Source organism: Osmia bicornis, chromosome 4 (assembly GCF_907164935.1).
Source record: "Osmia bicornis bicornis chromosome 4, iOsmBic2.1, whole genome shotgun sequence".
In the NCBI taxonomy this organism is placed as follows: domain Eukaryota; kingdom Metazoa; phylum Arthropoda; class Insecta; order Hymenoptera; family Megachilidae; genus Osmia; species Osmia bicornis.
The window spans coordinates 9,423,855-9,441,336 of record NC_060219.1 but is presented as its reverse complement, the minus strand read 5'-3'; the positions used below and the strand labels follow the sequence as shown (position 1 = coordinate 9,441,336).

Genomic DNA, 17,482 nt, shown 5'->3' with positions numbered 1-17,482 from the left:
TCTTTATTCAGTGGAGCAGAAAAACATTCCAATTTCTTATTTTTAACCATATTGCAAACTAAGGCAATTCGATAAATACATATTCATAATTAATGCAAATATTAGGATACATGTTATCGCGATATCGGTTTATTAATTATTTATCAGTATACGTTCTACATTTTGGTATTTCAGGAGTTTTATAACAATTTCAGAGTTCCATATTGATTATTTAAATGAGTTATATAGCTATATAATAAATACTGAAATCTCTGTCGCTATAGGGTGGATACGAATTCATTTGAACGAAAAACTGTCGAGGGATCCTATTATTGCTGGCGAGAGGAATCTATTTGAACACCATTCACGGCGTAATTAGGCATTCAACCGATTTGGTCTTAAGCGCTTAATCGGCTTTGTTTCAAGCTGACATCCTCTTAAACGCAGGGTAAGCCAGGCCAGCCTGTCTTCCGTGGTTCGTGCTTCGAAGCCGTTACTTGTTGACAAACGAGCCTTACATACTTTTACTGCTCGAACGAGCTAACTTAACCGAATAGTTTTCCGTGAAATATTAAAACGTCCGGACAAACATTAAGGATTTGATTAAATTACCACCAGCCAGGAAGTTAGGCCGTGTTTACAGCTTGACGCCGATCGATGGAAACGCGCGGCAAATATCGTCGAGATTCTTGAAAATCTGTCGTACAATTCATGCGATTAAAAGTCACGCAATTTCAACGGGTTGTAACTGTTTTGCGATTGAAGATGAAAAATTGCTGTTTAACCTGCACGTTTCTCTATTAAATATCATAACTTTGAAGAGGAGTTGAACATTCTGAATACACGATCATTGATCGTTAATCGAACCTGTAACATTGACCAGTGGTGGCAGAGCATTAACGGGAATACGTCAAATCACGTAATAGCTCGTTTTGTTTTACACGACTGCGCAGCTGGGACATAATTACATACGTCACCGCAAGCATGATTCCCTGGACGTTTTACGGGGAATTGGACATTGAACGAATATCGTACCCTAAAGAGAACTACGATATACATCACGGTGATGCAATATCCTAGTAATCAGAACGAACTACGTTACGTTGGACTGATACTAGGATTCGGTCGATTTGCGTGCTGCACTTTAATAGACGAATTCCGTTCTCTATGACGGTAACGTAGAATCTGCACCAGATTAAACCTTGATATTTCATTTCGAATAAGAATGTATGATCGTGTTTTGATAGACACGTTTTATTATCTAAAAGAGAATTTAACTCGATTGTCTATGAAATTTTGAAAAGGAATTCGAATAATTTTATTTAAACAACAGATACTGTAAACATTCAAGGAAAATAGAAGGTAGCTCAGAATATGGAGTTTGTGTAACAACGCGACAGGAGACTCATGCATCATGGCCAAGGAAGTCCTGTGAGTGCAAACAGGAAGATCCTAAATATGCAGCCCTCATACCGTTTAGAGCGCGAGTTCCAGTGCACCCTAGCGCCTTGCGAGACGAGATTGCGTCTAGGAAATGTTTCAGCACCGTCGTCGGTCTCCGTTTGTTAAATACATACGGTGAATGCGGGAAATGAGAGCATCCGTTTGTGAATACACGACTGGGTTATCGTTGTATCCCCAAGAATGAGCCTGCTCAGAAACGGATTTATTCATGAAATGATATTTTATGTTCAAAGAGATTTGCCTGATCTTCGGACAGATCTGTTGCGCGTGATGTTACAAGTAACAGCGTTAGTTGGGGCTTGAAATGTAGTTTCTATTTATATGATAAGTAACACGGTCCATGCATTAGCGTCACTTGGTAAATGGGCCTGGAAAATAACTCCACAGAATTAATAAATTCCGAGTAAGTTAGACGAGAAAGATTTCTATGAAACGTCTGGCAAGTGTTGCAAGCTACTTCGAATCTTCTTCTTTCCTTAGGGGTGAGAAACTTATCGACTGAGTTTATTTTTAAAGATCTCCCGTTGTACGACAGATCAATGAGCAAGGTAAAACACCCGAAGAGTATCTTTCGAGTCTCTACTAGTCGTCTTTTAATATCTGCAACGTGTCAATCTCCATAAACAGAGAAAAGATTTATCGAGCTAGGCGGTAAAATCTGCGTACAAACTTGCAACTGACGCGTCCAAGTTCTTTGGTTGATCCAGGGCCAAGGAGACGATGGGATACGCCTCCGGTCGGCCAAGATCCTTGACACCTGGAACAGGGCCAAAGTTGGCTGCCGCCAGGGGCGTCGAACTTATGCCGTCGGCAGACTTTCAAAATTATTGCCGGCCCGCGTCAGCAGCTACGCTGTTTGTTTTCCTCCTGATGGTGGCTCGCTTGTCTCACCTATTTTTCTTCCACTTCCTTTTTCCCATTTCACCGCCTTTGTCGTCACCCGTTTCATCGTCTTCGCACCTCCTCCTCCTTCCTATCGTTTCCTCCGTAACTGGAATTGATGTTCGAGCAATATCGACGAGCGTGTCTATCGAAGGAAATAAAGCATTCGATGATCGATAGCCGGGAAACGAGAGACGTCTACGAACTTTCGCGGGAAATGTGCTTTCATTAAACGATGATACTCGGGACGTCGCGTCGCTTTCTTCTCCGGGATAAGAAACAAAATGAAGGAAAGAAATTGTATAACCGGTTGCGGTGAATAGGGGTTGGAAGAAAAAAAAAAAAGAATGAACAGCGGACTATTGCGGAATCCGATTATCTTGCTCGACTTAAGCGGATTTTCCTGAAAACTTCAAATCCGTTGTACTTACAAATGGGAAGACGATGGCGCTCATTGTTTTTCAATTGCACGAATTGAAGGGTCGATGAAAAGAACTAACGAGGAGTAAGGTATCCGGGGGATGAAACAAAAGCTATTTAATCCCAGTAAAAATTATCCGCGGTTGCGTGAAAAATTTATGAAATTATTCCGTATGAAGTGTTAAATTTCAAGCATCACCCGTGAAATAATTGCACATATTCTGAAAATATTATAAAACAAAACGTTATTTCAAGAGCTTGAAACAAACTGCATTATTGTTGAAATCTGGCCTAAAAATCGTGTTTTAAATTGTAGTAAATTGCATTTGAAGTAGTCATTTATGTATCCATTAAAAGCTTCCGAAGATAAATAAATCATGAATTGATGCAATTATTTAAGGACAATCTGTAACTCGCCGTTTTTATTCGGAGCTACGTTACGAGGAGCCGGTGATTTCAATTACCGTCCAATAACGTCAAACGAAATTAACCGTTCACGGTGATGCTTTGGCACGAGTAACGACTGAAATTAGACAAGATTTCGCTCTCACGTTGTACACCAAAAATCGATCCAACCTTGTTCAATTGTGCTCTAAAGTGATCGCTTCATTTAATCCAGAACTCGTTTCAGATACAGAAACTTAATAATTTTCATTCGTTATCTATGCGCATCAGCTTTACATGAAATGATCATAACATATGGAATTACGTACAGTTTAATATTAAATAGTTTTTGCGATATTAATATTCAGTACTCCGTTATAATGTTCACGTATATTGCACGGATATCCCGGAATGAATTTCAATTCAGTTTCATCTTGTATTTTCAGATTGAACTATCTGATGTCAGGATTAACGCCAAGCTGGTACCATGCGACGAATATTGCCCTGCACGCTATTGCATGCGTTTTGGTCACAAGGGTGAGCCTAGTGGTGGCAGCTCTTCGTCCAGGATTTGCTGCCCTGGCAGGCTTGCTGTTTGCTGCTCATCCTGTGCACACCGAAGCGGTGAGTAAATCTGACCTCACAAACGTGTACCATAGTTCAAAATTCTTGAGGGGTTAAACTAAGTACCTTGACAAATTCAAAAAATATCGCATCTAGATACTTCCGAATCTTTCTTTATACCAATGAATCTCCATAAAAATGGTACGCTAAATTAACTGGAGATAAAATCGTTCCCTTCTGAAACTTTCGACGACTTTTTCGTTGCGTTCAAGGCGTTAAATAAAATGTATTCGCCGCGTATGGAATGTTGAGCTTAGAAGTGTTCCGTCCTCAAAGGGCTAACAACCCATTAAAAAACCGAAGTACAGTTACGAAAAAGTTGTAAATTCCGAAAGGAAGTGTAAACGTAAAGCTAAGAGAATAGAAAGTGGATTAGTTTGACACGGATTATCTCCACGGGTATTGTAAATTATTAATTTCCGGAGATTAACTGTTGAAATTAATCGAAAATTTTCACACACGTGTGAGTGCAAACTTAAGCCGATTGAGGGGCAAGTCTCTTGTACGTCTCGTCCCTTCGTACACAAGAACAATGAACTTTGGCATCGGCTATAATGTTTGCTTACCGAATCTACGCAGGCTCGGCGTATAATACTGACATTGTACTCGTCATTGTTGTCGGTTATCTGCTATTTCAGACGGTACAGGTTTAAAGAGGGCTTAACGGGTTGAGAAAGGACAATCAAAAGGATGCACATTGAGTTGCACCATTTTAGGGTTTCAATTAATTAACGTGTCCCATGTCGCATCAAATGTAACGCTTAGAAGGAAAATTGATGAATCAAAGTATTGGGTACTTCAATTATATATTTCTAGAACCATCCTTCGTTTAATTAAAATTTTGCTAATGGAGTGCTAAAATTGTAATAAATTGAAATTGACGGTACAGATCATTAATATCGAAGAGTTTAATATATCTTTTTGAAATTGACACTTAGATTCGATAGATTCTTACAACATTAAATATAGAAATTCTTTGGACGATGGAAATTTATTCTAAGATTTTCAGAGACCTAACTTTAAACTTGAACTCTATTTGATGGAAAAATTGTATTCCTCAATGGCCGGATGCTTTAAAAATTAAATATTCACGAAATTGTACAAAATAAATAGAACGCGATTCCTACGCTGCTGCGGTAAGAGGGTTGGAATTTGCATTTTACGAAGTTTGAGATTCTCCAATAACTAAGGAAAACTCGTGAAAGAGAAGAAAAAAAGCAGGGAAAAAAGTCGGGGTAATGAGTTTTCCAATGATGAAGCTCACGCAGAAACTCGTTGTTGAAACATTACGTTCTGGAAACGAAACTTTCCGAGGGAGTGTCATTAGCGTAAGACACAAGCTTTGCAGTAAGAATTACCGTTTGTGCACGATATTGATTATCCGACCGACTGGATTGCCCGTTACATGCCCGAGTCCGTTTGCTGGTCACGCACTGAATCCTGTTACATCAGCTGGGTGCACGCGTGCTTTCCGTGTTCGTGTGTACACTACGTGTAGACGGTGGTGTTATTACAACGGTATGCGCAAGGTTCATGGATAAAGAAATCGGACATGCACGTACGGTAGTAACTTGCTATGACATTAAGTTGAAGGCGATGTCGTGACTCATTCCACGCTCTATCAACGTCTTACAATATCACCTCAAAGCTTCCATTTAAAAATTCATGTATCGCCGACAGAAATACAGGTACAGTGAAATTTCTGGAGCACAATGGAGACGAAATATTCAACAGGGATTCGGTGATACATTATTTTTAATACTCTTAATTTATTAGCTGCTAAAAGGATTATTATTAGAGGATTTAAATGAAGGTTATAGGAATTGGAACGGTACATTATGGATTTATTTTAAAATAGAATCATTTTACATTTGAATGAAGATTAATAACTCGCACAATTTTCAATGTACCAGTAGAATCTCGCCGTAATCCAAATTTTCTCCCGCCTGAAATCCGAGTTTTGAAATGCAGCTGTCATAGGTTGCATCCAATTTGATCGGTAACCCTCATCATATTGCTATTCAACCACTGCTCCGACAACAGACGCAGAATCTCCCTTTGTTTGTCGTAGCAGGCGTTGTTTACCGAAATCATTAAAACCCTGTTCAGATTGAATCGTCGATGAGAACAAGAGGGAAGCGAGGCAAGCGTTAATCAAGTTGAACGATGCGACGATGCAGAGCGGAAAAGGGTTTGAGATTGGTTGCGGCTGAAAGACCAGGCATAGGTGGCCGTTTTGATCGCGGTGCCCATTTATCCGGTTGTTCGAATGGGTTCTTTGTGCCGATTCCGTGCTGGATTCGCCTTTTCGACGGGGATGGATGCGTCACGACGCTCTGTTGTCTACCGGACGCGTTAACCATCGAGGAGGACAACGAGGCGGACGTGCTCCTTGTCGAATCAGTTTGCGTTGCCGGTGTTTGCCGAAATGATCAAGCGGTGAAAGCACCGGCCGGTTTCTGGCTGCCTGTCAGATTAAGCCCTCGACCGAGCGTTGAAAGGAAGCGCGTTAATTAAGTACAACAGCAGTGAAGCGGCTGTTTCCAGTGTAAACCCTGCGGAACAAAGGATGAACCGGTTCGGAAGAGAAGCGACGAGAGAGTGTGAGGAGTGGCCTCGAACGTAGATGAAGAGGGTCACCGACCGTCCCTGGACTTCATCGAAACCCGCGAATTTTCACGATCGATCGGTTATCACTAGCGTCGAAACTGTTAATCGGGTCAGCATTCCCTCCTCTCGCACCTGCTCGCCATCAATTTGATCGGTAAAAGAGAACCGGTTGATCGTATCGGAACGGAGAACGGTGCTGTTCGTTTCACCAGTTCTTTGCGCCTGCTTAGAAAAGTGAACTCGCAGCCGTATACCGTGACGTGTTTCTCTTAAAAAGCCTTTCCGCACGTGCTTTCACGTTGATTCGTGTGCACGACTAGATTTGGCGTTTCTGATAAATCGTGCACGAATACCGCGTTTACCGAATGCTTCTCGATACGGATGAAATTGCACGTTCGAGACGGTCATTTGGTGGAAGTCGTTGAGGCCGAGAAAAATGATCGTCTACTCAATTACCGTCGGAAAAGGTAAAAATCATTGATTGTTCTGTAGTCTGAAGTAGGATTCAAGTTTCCCGAGAAAGGATTGGTAAATTCCATTAATGGTACTTGGTGGTTTGTCAACGAATGTTCATGCGTCTTAGAGGTGACGTTAAAGTGGCATCCTTTTTGTACTATTCAAGCACTTTACGCTTTGCCTGTGCCGTTCGACTTTGAGACGGAAAATTAAGTTTAAAGGAGACTCGAAATATTTCCGTAATTGGCGGGCGTATGTACGTAACTCTTTAGGCAGAGCTTGCAATCAAAGTCGCAGCCCTGATTCGTGCCCGACAGAGCGAGCGCTCCTGCTCAAACATACCGGAGATCGTTTGAGAAGTTTAGTATTAACTATAAACACTGGCTATTAAAGATTCGTCGATCGATTTTCCTTCACCGTTACTTCGAATCGTTGCCTTTGGATTAGCTTTTCTGCTCTACTAACTGGACCGGTATCGAACCGATATCGCGTCCTGCATTAAGTATCTATTATTTCTACTGAAATAATCAACCAGTTTGAGAATGGGAAAGTTACTTCTGTGTCGAACAGAGAATTAAATCGGGAAAGTGATTAGCTTAAAAGATCGAACTAGATTGAAACTACGTCCAAACTGTGCTCTGCTAGCCGGTATATAGTGGCTGAACTTTGAAACATTTCCCTGAACAACGCTCAGCTAACTTATCGCAAGTTTATACACGTTGCGTGTAAACACGATGCAAAGCTGCGGAGAGTTGTACAGAGTTAAGATTTAGTCGATACGCGTATAATTCAAATATTTTCGATTGTAATTTTTTCGAAACTAACGTCAAACAGTAGTCTCAATAATATAGGTAATTTCTAAACATTTTTAATGCTATCCTTTTACCCATTTTGTTTCTCGTTGACTCTTAAAGATACTTCTCAGCAATTTGCATCAATTTACATTTTGCCGTTTCTGTTACAATGGAAATATGCTGGTTATTCGATAACATCTTACTACCCTCTTTGAATTTCTTCTTTCGTTCTCGAGTTTCTTGCGATGCTTCTGGCTATCAACTTTTTCCCATTATAAATTGCACGTGAAATTGGCTGCATCGATTTTCCTCGATACGTGGCTACTTGTACGAATTTTTGTTGTCGAAGACATCGAATTTGCAGTAGAATTATAAAGAATAAAAAATAATAATGAAACAATCATTAGGTGTGTATGCATATTTGCATGCACAATTTTTTAATTTTCACTCAAAGTGATAAACTAATAAATATTGTTTGCGAACAAAATCGCAGCAGTTTGTGATAAATCAATTACGAGTCGTAACAATGCTGCAATCATTTTTTTTTTTTCACTTTTGTTATTCAGTTATAACGAATTGGAATTTATTTCTGTGACAGACGTATTGATAGAATTAATCAAATAACTGTTTGAAAAATTATTTTAACGAACCGTGGTTCAAATATTACCACAACTTCAATATTATTCAACTAAAAATATACTGCGAACCGCATAAAATATACGATTATATTTTCCTATAACAATGGTTTGAAAGCATTTTAATTCGAAAAATTGTTCAATCCTTTCGTTCGTTTCGAAGAATCCCGTTTAAGATAGAAAACCGAGGAAAAGACGAGAAATGGAAGAAAATATGCGTTCCGCGAATCGTTGGTCCGGAATGTTTGCGTGTTGGCGAACGGGGGTGGCGATGGGGGGTGGTGTGCTGGGACGAATCTCGACGAACAGAATCTCCCTTTTACCTGAAGAAAACTCGACGCGAGGAACGCGAAACGTTTTCCACTTTTCCACGGAGTTATACGCATTCCCGTGAAATCATTCGTGAAATCGCGAGCCACCCCGTTTCTTCGTTGAAACACCAGGCTCGGTTATTTTCGCGAACGCCCTTCGTGTCATCGAGACAAAAATGGAGGATGATGGAAATTAAATGTAGCGACAGGACGCATCGACGACGTTGATGTAGCTCGAGGGATCCCGAAGAATATTCGACGCGAGAGAGGGCAGGAATTTCATGGGGGTTGATGTCGATCATGAAGCCGGTTTTCTTTTTCCTCGAAGATCGAGAAGACCCCTCGAGGCGACTAGACGAGCACGGACAAGAAATTTTCAAACTATCATACATCATCGAACGAGTATATCCGGTAAAAGCCGGGCTACACGGGTTAAAAGGAACTTTTAGTCGAGTTCCAGGGGGGAGAGATAGAGGGGTGAATAGAAGTCGAATTTAAAGTAGGCCGTCGCCGATATATACGCGTGCGATGCAGTGCGTCATTCTGATTTAGAAATGCGATCGATGGCCTGGAAATATTATAGGAGGTGCCAGCTTTTCTTTGTACTAAAAATATAGAGAGATCGATGTGTCTGAAATATCCTTTCAGAAGAGAGTAATCGCGTTCTCGAACACTGGTTCAGCAAGTTTTGCAAAGAAATATAGATACCATCAGTTATACGAAATTTTGTAGAAATCCTTACTAATTTCTGGAAAAGTAGATAAGCTAAGATGTATCGTTCTTAACTCAAATATTCACTTGCTTGAACGTTTGTTAGAGGCTCTAGCATTCGTGCAATTGTTCTCGTTGCTCGCAATAACGGAATCTTCCATAAACGTAAACATTTCGTGAAATTTCAAATTCCCCTTGGCATATTACGAAAATAATTAAACGGAAAATACAGATACGTTTCTTCGTCGGTTTCCCTCGACAGAGACGCCTGAAGATTCGCCTCTATCCTTTTAATCCTTTCCGCGTAACGGGTATTCGCGAAATTGTTCGCCAGACAGAAAACACTCCTGCCCGTTTCTACCAATTAGACAAGGCTTTGCCGGATAATCGAGGATCGTTACGGATGTTGCCTCTCTGTATTCCCGTTAACCTTCTTATTACTGTTTGCCGAATAATCGCGTGAACTGCGACGCTTACGACGATATTTCACAGCTCGATAAGGATAATGGGGAGTCCTCGAGTTAAATTAACGGACCACTTTTCGGCTTGGCATACATTAACCAAGTAATTTACGAATAGTTCTGGACGACCGTAGGTTATCCTACTCATATGTCTTCGAAAATCTTTTCACGATCATTCTTTACTTTTCTTGACTATTATCCCACCTTCTGCAGCTTTATTGCCGATAAGCTCCATTCCGTATGGTTAGGGATTTTAATCTCTCGTCACTCTATTTAAAAAATTCTTCATTTCCTCGCGGTTTCAAATGACCATTCTAAAACGACTATGATGGAAAATCGTTTTGTCGCAAACAACACACGCGTGAAATCGTCGCGTGCAATGGGCAATAATGGCGACCAGCGATCGTAAAAACGGTACCGTCGCTGTACAATCGCCAAAGCGTGGATTCTATGTTTAATGGCGGTGCTAGCGAGATTACTTCAAGAATACAGTTTAGTGAAGTTCAAAATGATGTTCAAGCAATAAACTTCAAACTTTCTTCCTTTCTATACAGTATATAATATTCTTTTCATTAATGTGAATCTCTTTGCTGAATAATACGAAAGCACCACGGTGAACTGGTTCAAATCTATTGTCTTCCTTATAATGGAGTAAGCTGAAGCTACGGTAGTTTCTTTCCGAAAGAAGGTATTCACTTTGATGACTTACTCGAGAAAATTTAATTACGCACGGTATGCTAATTTTATATATATAGAACAAAAGAAGATGAAGCCAAAGCTACCTCTGAAACATAGCCTGCAACTTAAGAACCAAATTACACCAACTTCCTCTTACTCTGTCTCGCTCTCTCCCATTCCCAGTAATTTCACGTTTTCGCGAAGCTCGATCTCGCCTCCTTGTATTCAGGATTCTGTCGAGTTCCGGCAGTGTACCGGTGGTAAGAGAGAACGGTAACAAGGTCGATTGAAGGTACCTTGAGCAATGGCGTCATCGGTGACCTATATTGCCAAACGTGCAAAATGTGATTCGGGTCATTATCGAATTATGTTAATTAAGAAAGAAGCCGGTTCGCGCGAAGTAGACGGACGTTAAGGAGGTCCATGAGACATATTCATTATCTCACGGGCCATCGATCCGGTTCCTGTTCCCGAAGGGAATTCGCGAACACCGGGCTGGCCAAGTCGACGACGAGCTGGAGCTAACAGGGCGAGTTTAAAAGTGATTTATCTCTGATTTATGGAGGAAGGAAGCCGACCCCGAAACGGAAGCCGAAAAGTTTCTCGGCTCCTCGGCGACCAGGCGGAAAGAATTATCGGCGGGGCACAATGGACAGGCGGTGATATCGTTTACACGTCGAATCCCAGCACCGTTTGTTCCGCGATCAGATCGCTAGGGAAAAGGACAATGGCGATTCGTTCGTTGGGAAGAAAAGAATTTTGCGTACCACCGCGATCCCTGCGCTTCCACGACGCTCTTAAATCTTGAAAAGTTTTTCTTAGAACGTAATTCGCCAAGAATCTCATGATCGTGAATCTGAGATTCATTTGGGAAGAGACAACAAAGTTTTCACATGTACACACTTCTATCACAGTCGACTGCAGATACGTACATAATTGATTCAGAAGCATTTCCTTGTCGCCGGCAAAAACTTGTCTCCGCTTTTTACATACAGTTGCACCAGCTTCCGAGATGCTGCGGTGAAATATTCATGCTGACGGAATTCGAGGCCGTCAGCGCAATCTGTGCACGATTCGCGCGCGAACTCGATTCAAAGCAGAAGAGGTAACCTCGTTTCTCGTGAACGAAAGTTTCCTTTTTCGTCTTTGCCGTCGCGGCGTTTCTTTTCCTTTGAATCGACATCGAGACACCGAATGAAATATCTTGCCCTATTCCCGAAACGAACTTCATCGTACGAACTACTGGTCAGAACTTGCTATCGCTTTAAATCCCCTTTCAACGTGGTACTATAAAATTATTAATATATCGATCGTAGTAGACGAATTCTTTGTGTTTTGCTACATTTTACATCAATTGCATCTGTGATTTTGATTTGTAATGATCGCTGGAGCGTAATACGTGCCGTTACGTGGCTTGTCTGACCAAGCGTTGACCTATTCTACTTGCCCGGCGAAGTGCTATCGTATTGGATCTTCCTGACCAAATATTAACCCTATTTCATTTGTCTGGGCAAATACTGACCTTATTCCACTTGCGTCATACTATAACATACTGTTCCCGTTCTACTAACAATGACGATTGAATATAAATAGGGTACGGCAATTTATCTTTCAAGTAACTTTGTATTATAAATATTTATTCAAACTTGGAACCATTTCTTCGATAACTAATTAGTTTCTAAAAAAGTTATTTAAAAGATTTTCTTATAAATTTTCAATATATTTGCTATTACTTCCGATCGAAATTGTACTTAATCCCCTAATGATAGAATAAAGGGAGATTTTTCATGGGGATCCACGGGATCGATGCTTTAAATTCCTGTTCGCTATTCGAACACCACGGACGTAATAGTTTCGATCGACCAGTTCGATTTCACCGAGCGAAATGAAAAGCTTCAATTTCGGGTGAAACTATCAAAGTAATCCCATAACATTTGAAACGGTGGCGGGGCCATTACCATTCTTTTTCCTCCGATACTGTTTGATAGCGCGTTTAAAATTCGCCTTATCCCGAAGGAGCTGATAGGGCACGGGTTAAAGGGTAAGCCCGACTATCTAGAGCAACTCGAAAGCATTAGTTGACAAGTGCATTAGTCGGCATAACTCAGCCGCTATCACGACGGTATGTAAATGGCTGAGTTGTTACTGGGAGTATTCTCGAGTCGCAGATAACAATTTCTGCTTGATAACACACGCCGTGATAGATTCTCTGCGCATCGCACGCCAACTTTTCCGCCAGTCTGCGATTCAACGTCATAGAAAATTGATTCGGTTTGCCGGTGACTGACTGACAATGAGAAACGCGACGTTCATATTAAACGACTGTCTTTTTCGACAAATGATCATAATTATATGATACGGGTGTGCAGAAGAGACCACGACGAGTGTCTGAAACGGCGCATTAGTTGGCCGCAGAAGGAAATTCCGTGGAAGCCAGTCTTGACTGCGGTTGGAAAACGGTTTTATGCAAGTTGCAAGAAAAGAGGCTTACCAACTCTACTAGGGCAAAGGGCTTTGCCAACGCGACCACTCGCTTTCTTTCTTCGTTCTACAATTTCTACCTTTTCCTTTCCATCAAAAAGGCCTTTCTCCAAGCGTTTCGCAACGCAGCTTGCAAAACTTTCTTCTCGAATACATCGAAAGCTTCTAATACATCTGTGCGTGTCCAAATAATATGCGGATGGAAGCTTGTCCTTGATTAAATTTTTAATATAACTATTCTCGAATCATTGACCTCGTTTATCTGCAAAATTGTTAATTGGAGACAAATAGAGAAGAGAATCGATGATCATTTGTGCGTTCTGCCCGACCGGCCGGACGTTTCTTTAAAGGAGATTACCTGAACTCGAACAACAAAGTTGCAGCGGAAACAAAGAGACCAGGTTGATTTGCTTTTAACGAGCATTCGGTAGAACGAGCATCGTGTTACCGCGTTTAACGAACCGATTATCAACGCAGGGAGGAGGAAAGAGGGGAAGTTTGCCAAGGATATTCAGGACTATTCGATTATCGTGAAAAGCGATTTAGCGCATCGTTCGCGGCGGCTATTTGCAGCGAGCAAGCGATTTCCATGTAACGTCAGCAGATGTCGTGGGATGGAAACGTTGGGAGAGTGTAATGCCTCTTAAGGGCTGGCATTTTTGTCGATAATAATATTCCCAGGGAAGATTTATCCTCGTCACGTAAATGGGATCGCATCGATTCTACTTGGGAAAGGAGGGAAGGGGTTTGCTCGAATCTAACGAAACGTCTCTGATAGTTAAATTCCAAGTGGAATATGGTGTCACTAGAAAGAGTTGATCAGATGTTACATTTTCTTCTATTATCAGATTCCAGAAAAGAATGTCTAAGAGCTGTTGAAATTAGTTCGGATCTGTAACTGACGCGTTAATGATGGTGTTAAACGATGGACGATAAAAAAGGATTTTCAATATCAACAATTAATCTTCAATTTATGAGAAAAGCAGCTGCCGTGCATCAGAAGTACAATCGATCGATCGATCATTAAGTCTTGGACCGTGATACTGATAAAAGTCGTAATTAAGAAAATAAGGAAACAGGGAGAAAAGAAGATTACCAGGTGGCTTTCTCTTTCAAACCATCCATTCCATTACCGTTTCACGCTTGAAGCGGGGTTAACAGCGTCGTTATCACGATATAAAGCGGAATAGGAGCAGGCGAGGATGAAAGTAGACGATATTGTCACGTTCCAAAGCGTCGCTTCCTTAATAAGCCTGTTGTAGTAGCAAGGATTATTGGTATTCCGAGCCGTCCTTCCGTCTTTTCGTTTGCCATTTCGCGGACGAAATTCGAGGGAATTTAACGACACCGTTGCCAGGGTTACATTCCCGGAATGGAGTTGGCAGCTTGTAAGAAGATGGTGCTTTAATAAAGACTGCTATAATATTAAAGCGGCGGATTGCCGCAACGCGTAACCGCGAATCACGCGACTCGCTAATGTTTCCACCTCCTCTTCTAATGTCCCAACGTTTATCACGTACAGCGAAATCTTTCTCTTCTCGTGTTTTCTTTCATAGAAACTTCTCTATAATCCTTCGACGACACGTTGGAAATGGCTTTCGAGAGACACCTTGAGAATAATTTCTATTTGCTTCGGATCATCGTTCCGCGTGTTGCGAGATACAAATGAAGGATTTCGGTCTCCTTGGGTGGTACAGGGAATCCCAAATGAAGGTACGGAAATTTAATTAATGAAATATACTGAAATATCTTATCCCCTTGGACCATCTCGTGCAAATTGTCTTCTAGAAATACTTCGGAAATTATGTCTACTTGCTTCGAGTCATTATTTCCTGTCTCGCGAATTACAAATTAAGGATTTCTTAATGGAAATATAATTTACGAAACTTAGTTGAAACTCGTATCGTTACCTTTTCGAGTTATTAAAATATTCACGGCATGGTGTGCTCCGGGATCATTATTATTTCCCTTTCTGCGCAAATTTTGGTGTATTTTCAAAATTAACCTACTTTCATATTTATGTTATCAAACGAAACCCAAAGCTCGTATACTTAATTCAGATAACGCTATAAAAAGGATCACGCTTATCATACGTGCGTTGTACTTCTCAACAAAGGGACACTTCTTCAGTAGCAGACGCCGTTAAAATCGCTTTTCCCCCGCCCTTTGTCCATTATTAATGGTCGTATACCGTGATAAGGTAATCGTAGGCTCGCTTCTTTTCCCTCAACATCTCCCTCTTGACACTCGTACACCTTATGTTAATGCATCCCAATGTTACTTGTGGTTCATTTATGGTTAGACGGAGACAGGAAAGTGAACTGTGTGTACGTCGTTTCACGGTTACGACGTCGTTACCGTATCGGTATATGTATATGTATACTTTGGAGACGAAAGAATGCCACGAGGACAGGGGATGAGGGTGGATTCAGTCGCGAGGGACACGGTTCATGGAACGACCACTTTATCCATCGCGTTGGGTTTCAAGATAAATTAAGCGCGACATTTCGTGGGCGGGACTGTTTTTTTGCTGCTTACACGAACCGGGGGGTAAAAAAATGCTGTTGGGCAACCCTCCTTTTGATTGGGGTAATAGAAGAGTTTACTGCTTTCATAATCTATGTTATCACTCTCTTGCCGCCCTCTGTTTTCACAACAGATTCTATTCAGTGTTTCGGTAGAATAATGCATTAAATTTTCTTAACTCACTCGAGACTGGCTTCTTATTTTCTTTTTAATATAGTCCCATTCTATGAGTAAACTCCATTTATTTAACCCCATTCCATTTTATTTTACTTCTACGAGAATATGACCCATTTTTCTTCGACGCTCTAAATTATTAACGCAAACATCCGTATAATACCAGGAAATTAATTAATTATCTGGAATATTGATATTACGCGGTTAACCTGATTTACCACATATATTATATGTGTACATGTATATATCATATAGATTACACAGATACGTGATAGATTCATCGGTAGATATTGAAAATATGAGAGGCATTAACCGAGGTAATTACAGTTGCTAATTACGTCGAAAATTCTATTAAATTCTGTGTAAGATTTCAATTTATTCTAAATTCCATATAAAACAATCGTTCATTCAAAGAGAAATCAGGTGCATTTCCAATGAAATCAAAGGAATTTCTCAGCCGATGGTGCCTCGAATGGTCTAGTTAATTACACGCACCTGTGACTTTGGAAAAGGTGAAAGGAATGTGACTAGGTATAAGAGAACGACGAAGAAGGGCGGGTTGAGACGGAAACCAGTAGCGGAAGAAGAGGATGATCCACCTCGGAGTAACGAGCGAACTCCTGCGGAACTACCACCTCATATAATCAATTAGAACTCTTGAACGAGTGAGATGGTAATGGAGTTGAGCTAAGTACAAACTGGAGCAAACTGGCGAACGTATCAACCATCGTCTCTTCCCGATACCGCTTCCTGTCCACTTTCTCTCCGATCTTCGATAATATCAAGTTTTATTACACATTGTGCCAGATTAGTGTTGCCTGAATAGCTCGTTAACTTTGATGTATCGCAATTTGTCGAAATTACGAAACTTGATGATATTTTTGTAGGTAGGATCTAACGATGGATATTGTTAAAGTACAGGGATAATTTTCGATGAAAAGTACAGTAATAATTTATGAAAAGTACCGAGAGGGAACTTACGTAAAGCTTATTTAAATTTGATATACCTGAAGTATTCACAAACGAATCGACTTTTCGCTGTTGCATTAAGATTACGCGAAAGCTTAAGGAGAATCTTTCAGCGTTTAACGCCTCCGTTTTAATCCAACGAGCCATTTATATTCGCCACTTAGGATAATCGTCGGTCGGTGTTTTTTTCGAAATTGCCCATTATCCCCACCTATGAATTCGCAGGACACTGGGGACGCGTGAAGAAATCTATCACAAAGTGGCCTGGGTAATCTCTGTTATCTTAAGTAGACCTTTCGTTTATGGCTCCTTGGTCCTTGAAGAGGCCACTTTCGACTCCATCCTCATCCCCTTGACGTTGACGGAGTATTGTTCCTCGACCGAGATTTTACCCGGACCACTCGTTCCACTGTAAGGATAGGGTAGATAAGAGGACGAAGGACAGGATCGCCGGGAAACGTCACTTCTTGTTTATCTTGTACTGATTTAGTCTTAGCCCATTTCTAACGAATCTCACCCTTGAAATCGCTTATTAAAATTCACGAGGTACGATATGTAGCGTGAATGATATAAAATTACTCGAAAATATTGCGGTGTTGACAAGAGAAATTGTTATTAAAAATAATTAATTAGATCCTCTTTGAATAATTTAATATGTGGAATTTTAGAAAAATAATTAGCTATTTAATATTCTCGGATTTTCCAAACTTCTGGAGGATTCAGGAAGTTACCTGCTCGTGTTCGTGAGTAATTCAAAAATGAAGTTGAACGGATTGCTTGTTACACGTAATTTAAAGTTTCACGTAGAAATACGTCTTCCGAATAAAATTACAGTTCTGTAAAATTACCGTTTCGAATGTAATCATTCTGTCGTTAAAATATTCCTCTCTAAAGGGTGGAACGGAACGCCTTCGTTGTCTTCT

The 17,482-nt window shown here is 40.8% G+C and overlaps 1 protein-coding gene across 2 annotated transcripts in view; it reads left to right on the top strand.

The window, feature by feature from the left end:
* LOC114874744 (protein O-mannosyl-transferase TMTC1-like) overlaps positions 1 to 17,482 on the top strand; it is a 147,899-nt gene that overhangs the window by 56,841 nt on the left and 73,576 nt on the right. For both annotated transcript variants that reach the window (XM_029184325.2, XM_029184324.2), the window contains exon 2: positions 3,576 to 3,753. In XM_029184325.2, coding sequence (XP_029040158.2) covers positions 3,576 to 3,753 — 178 coding nt within the window. The remainder of the gene's footprint in view (positions 1 to 3,575; positions 3,754 to 17,482) is intronic.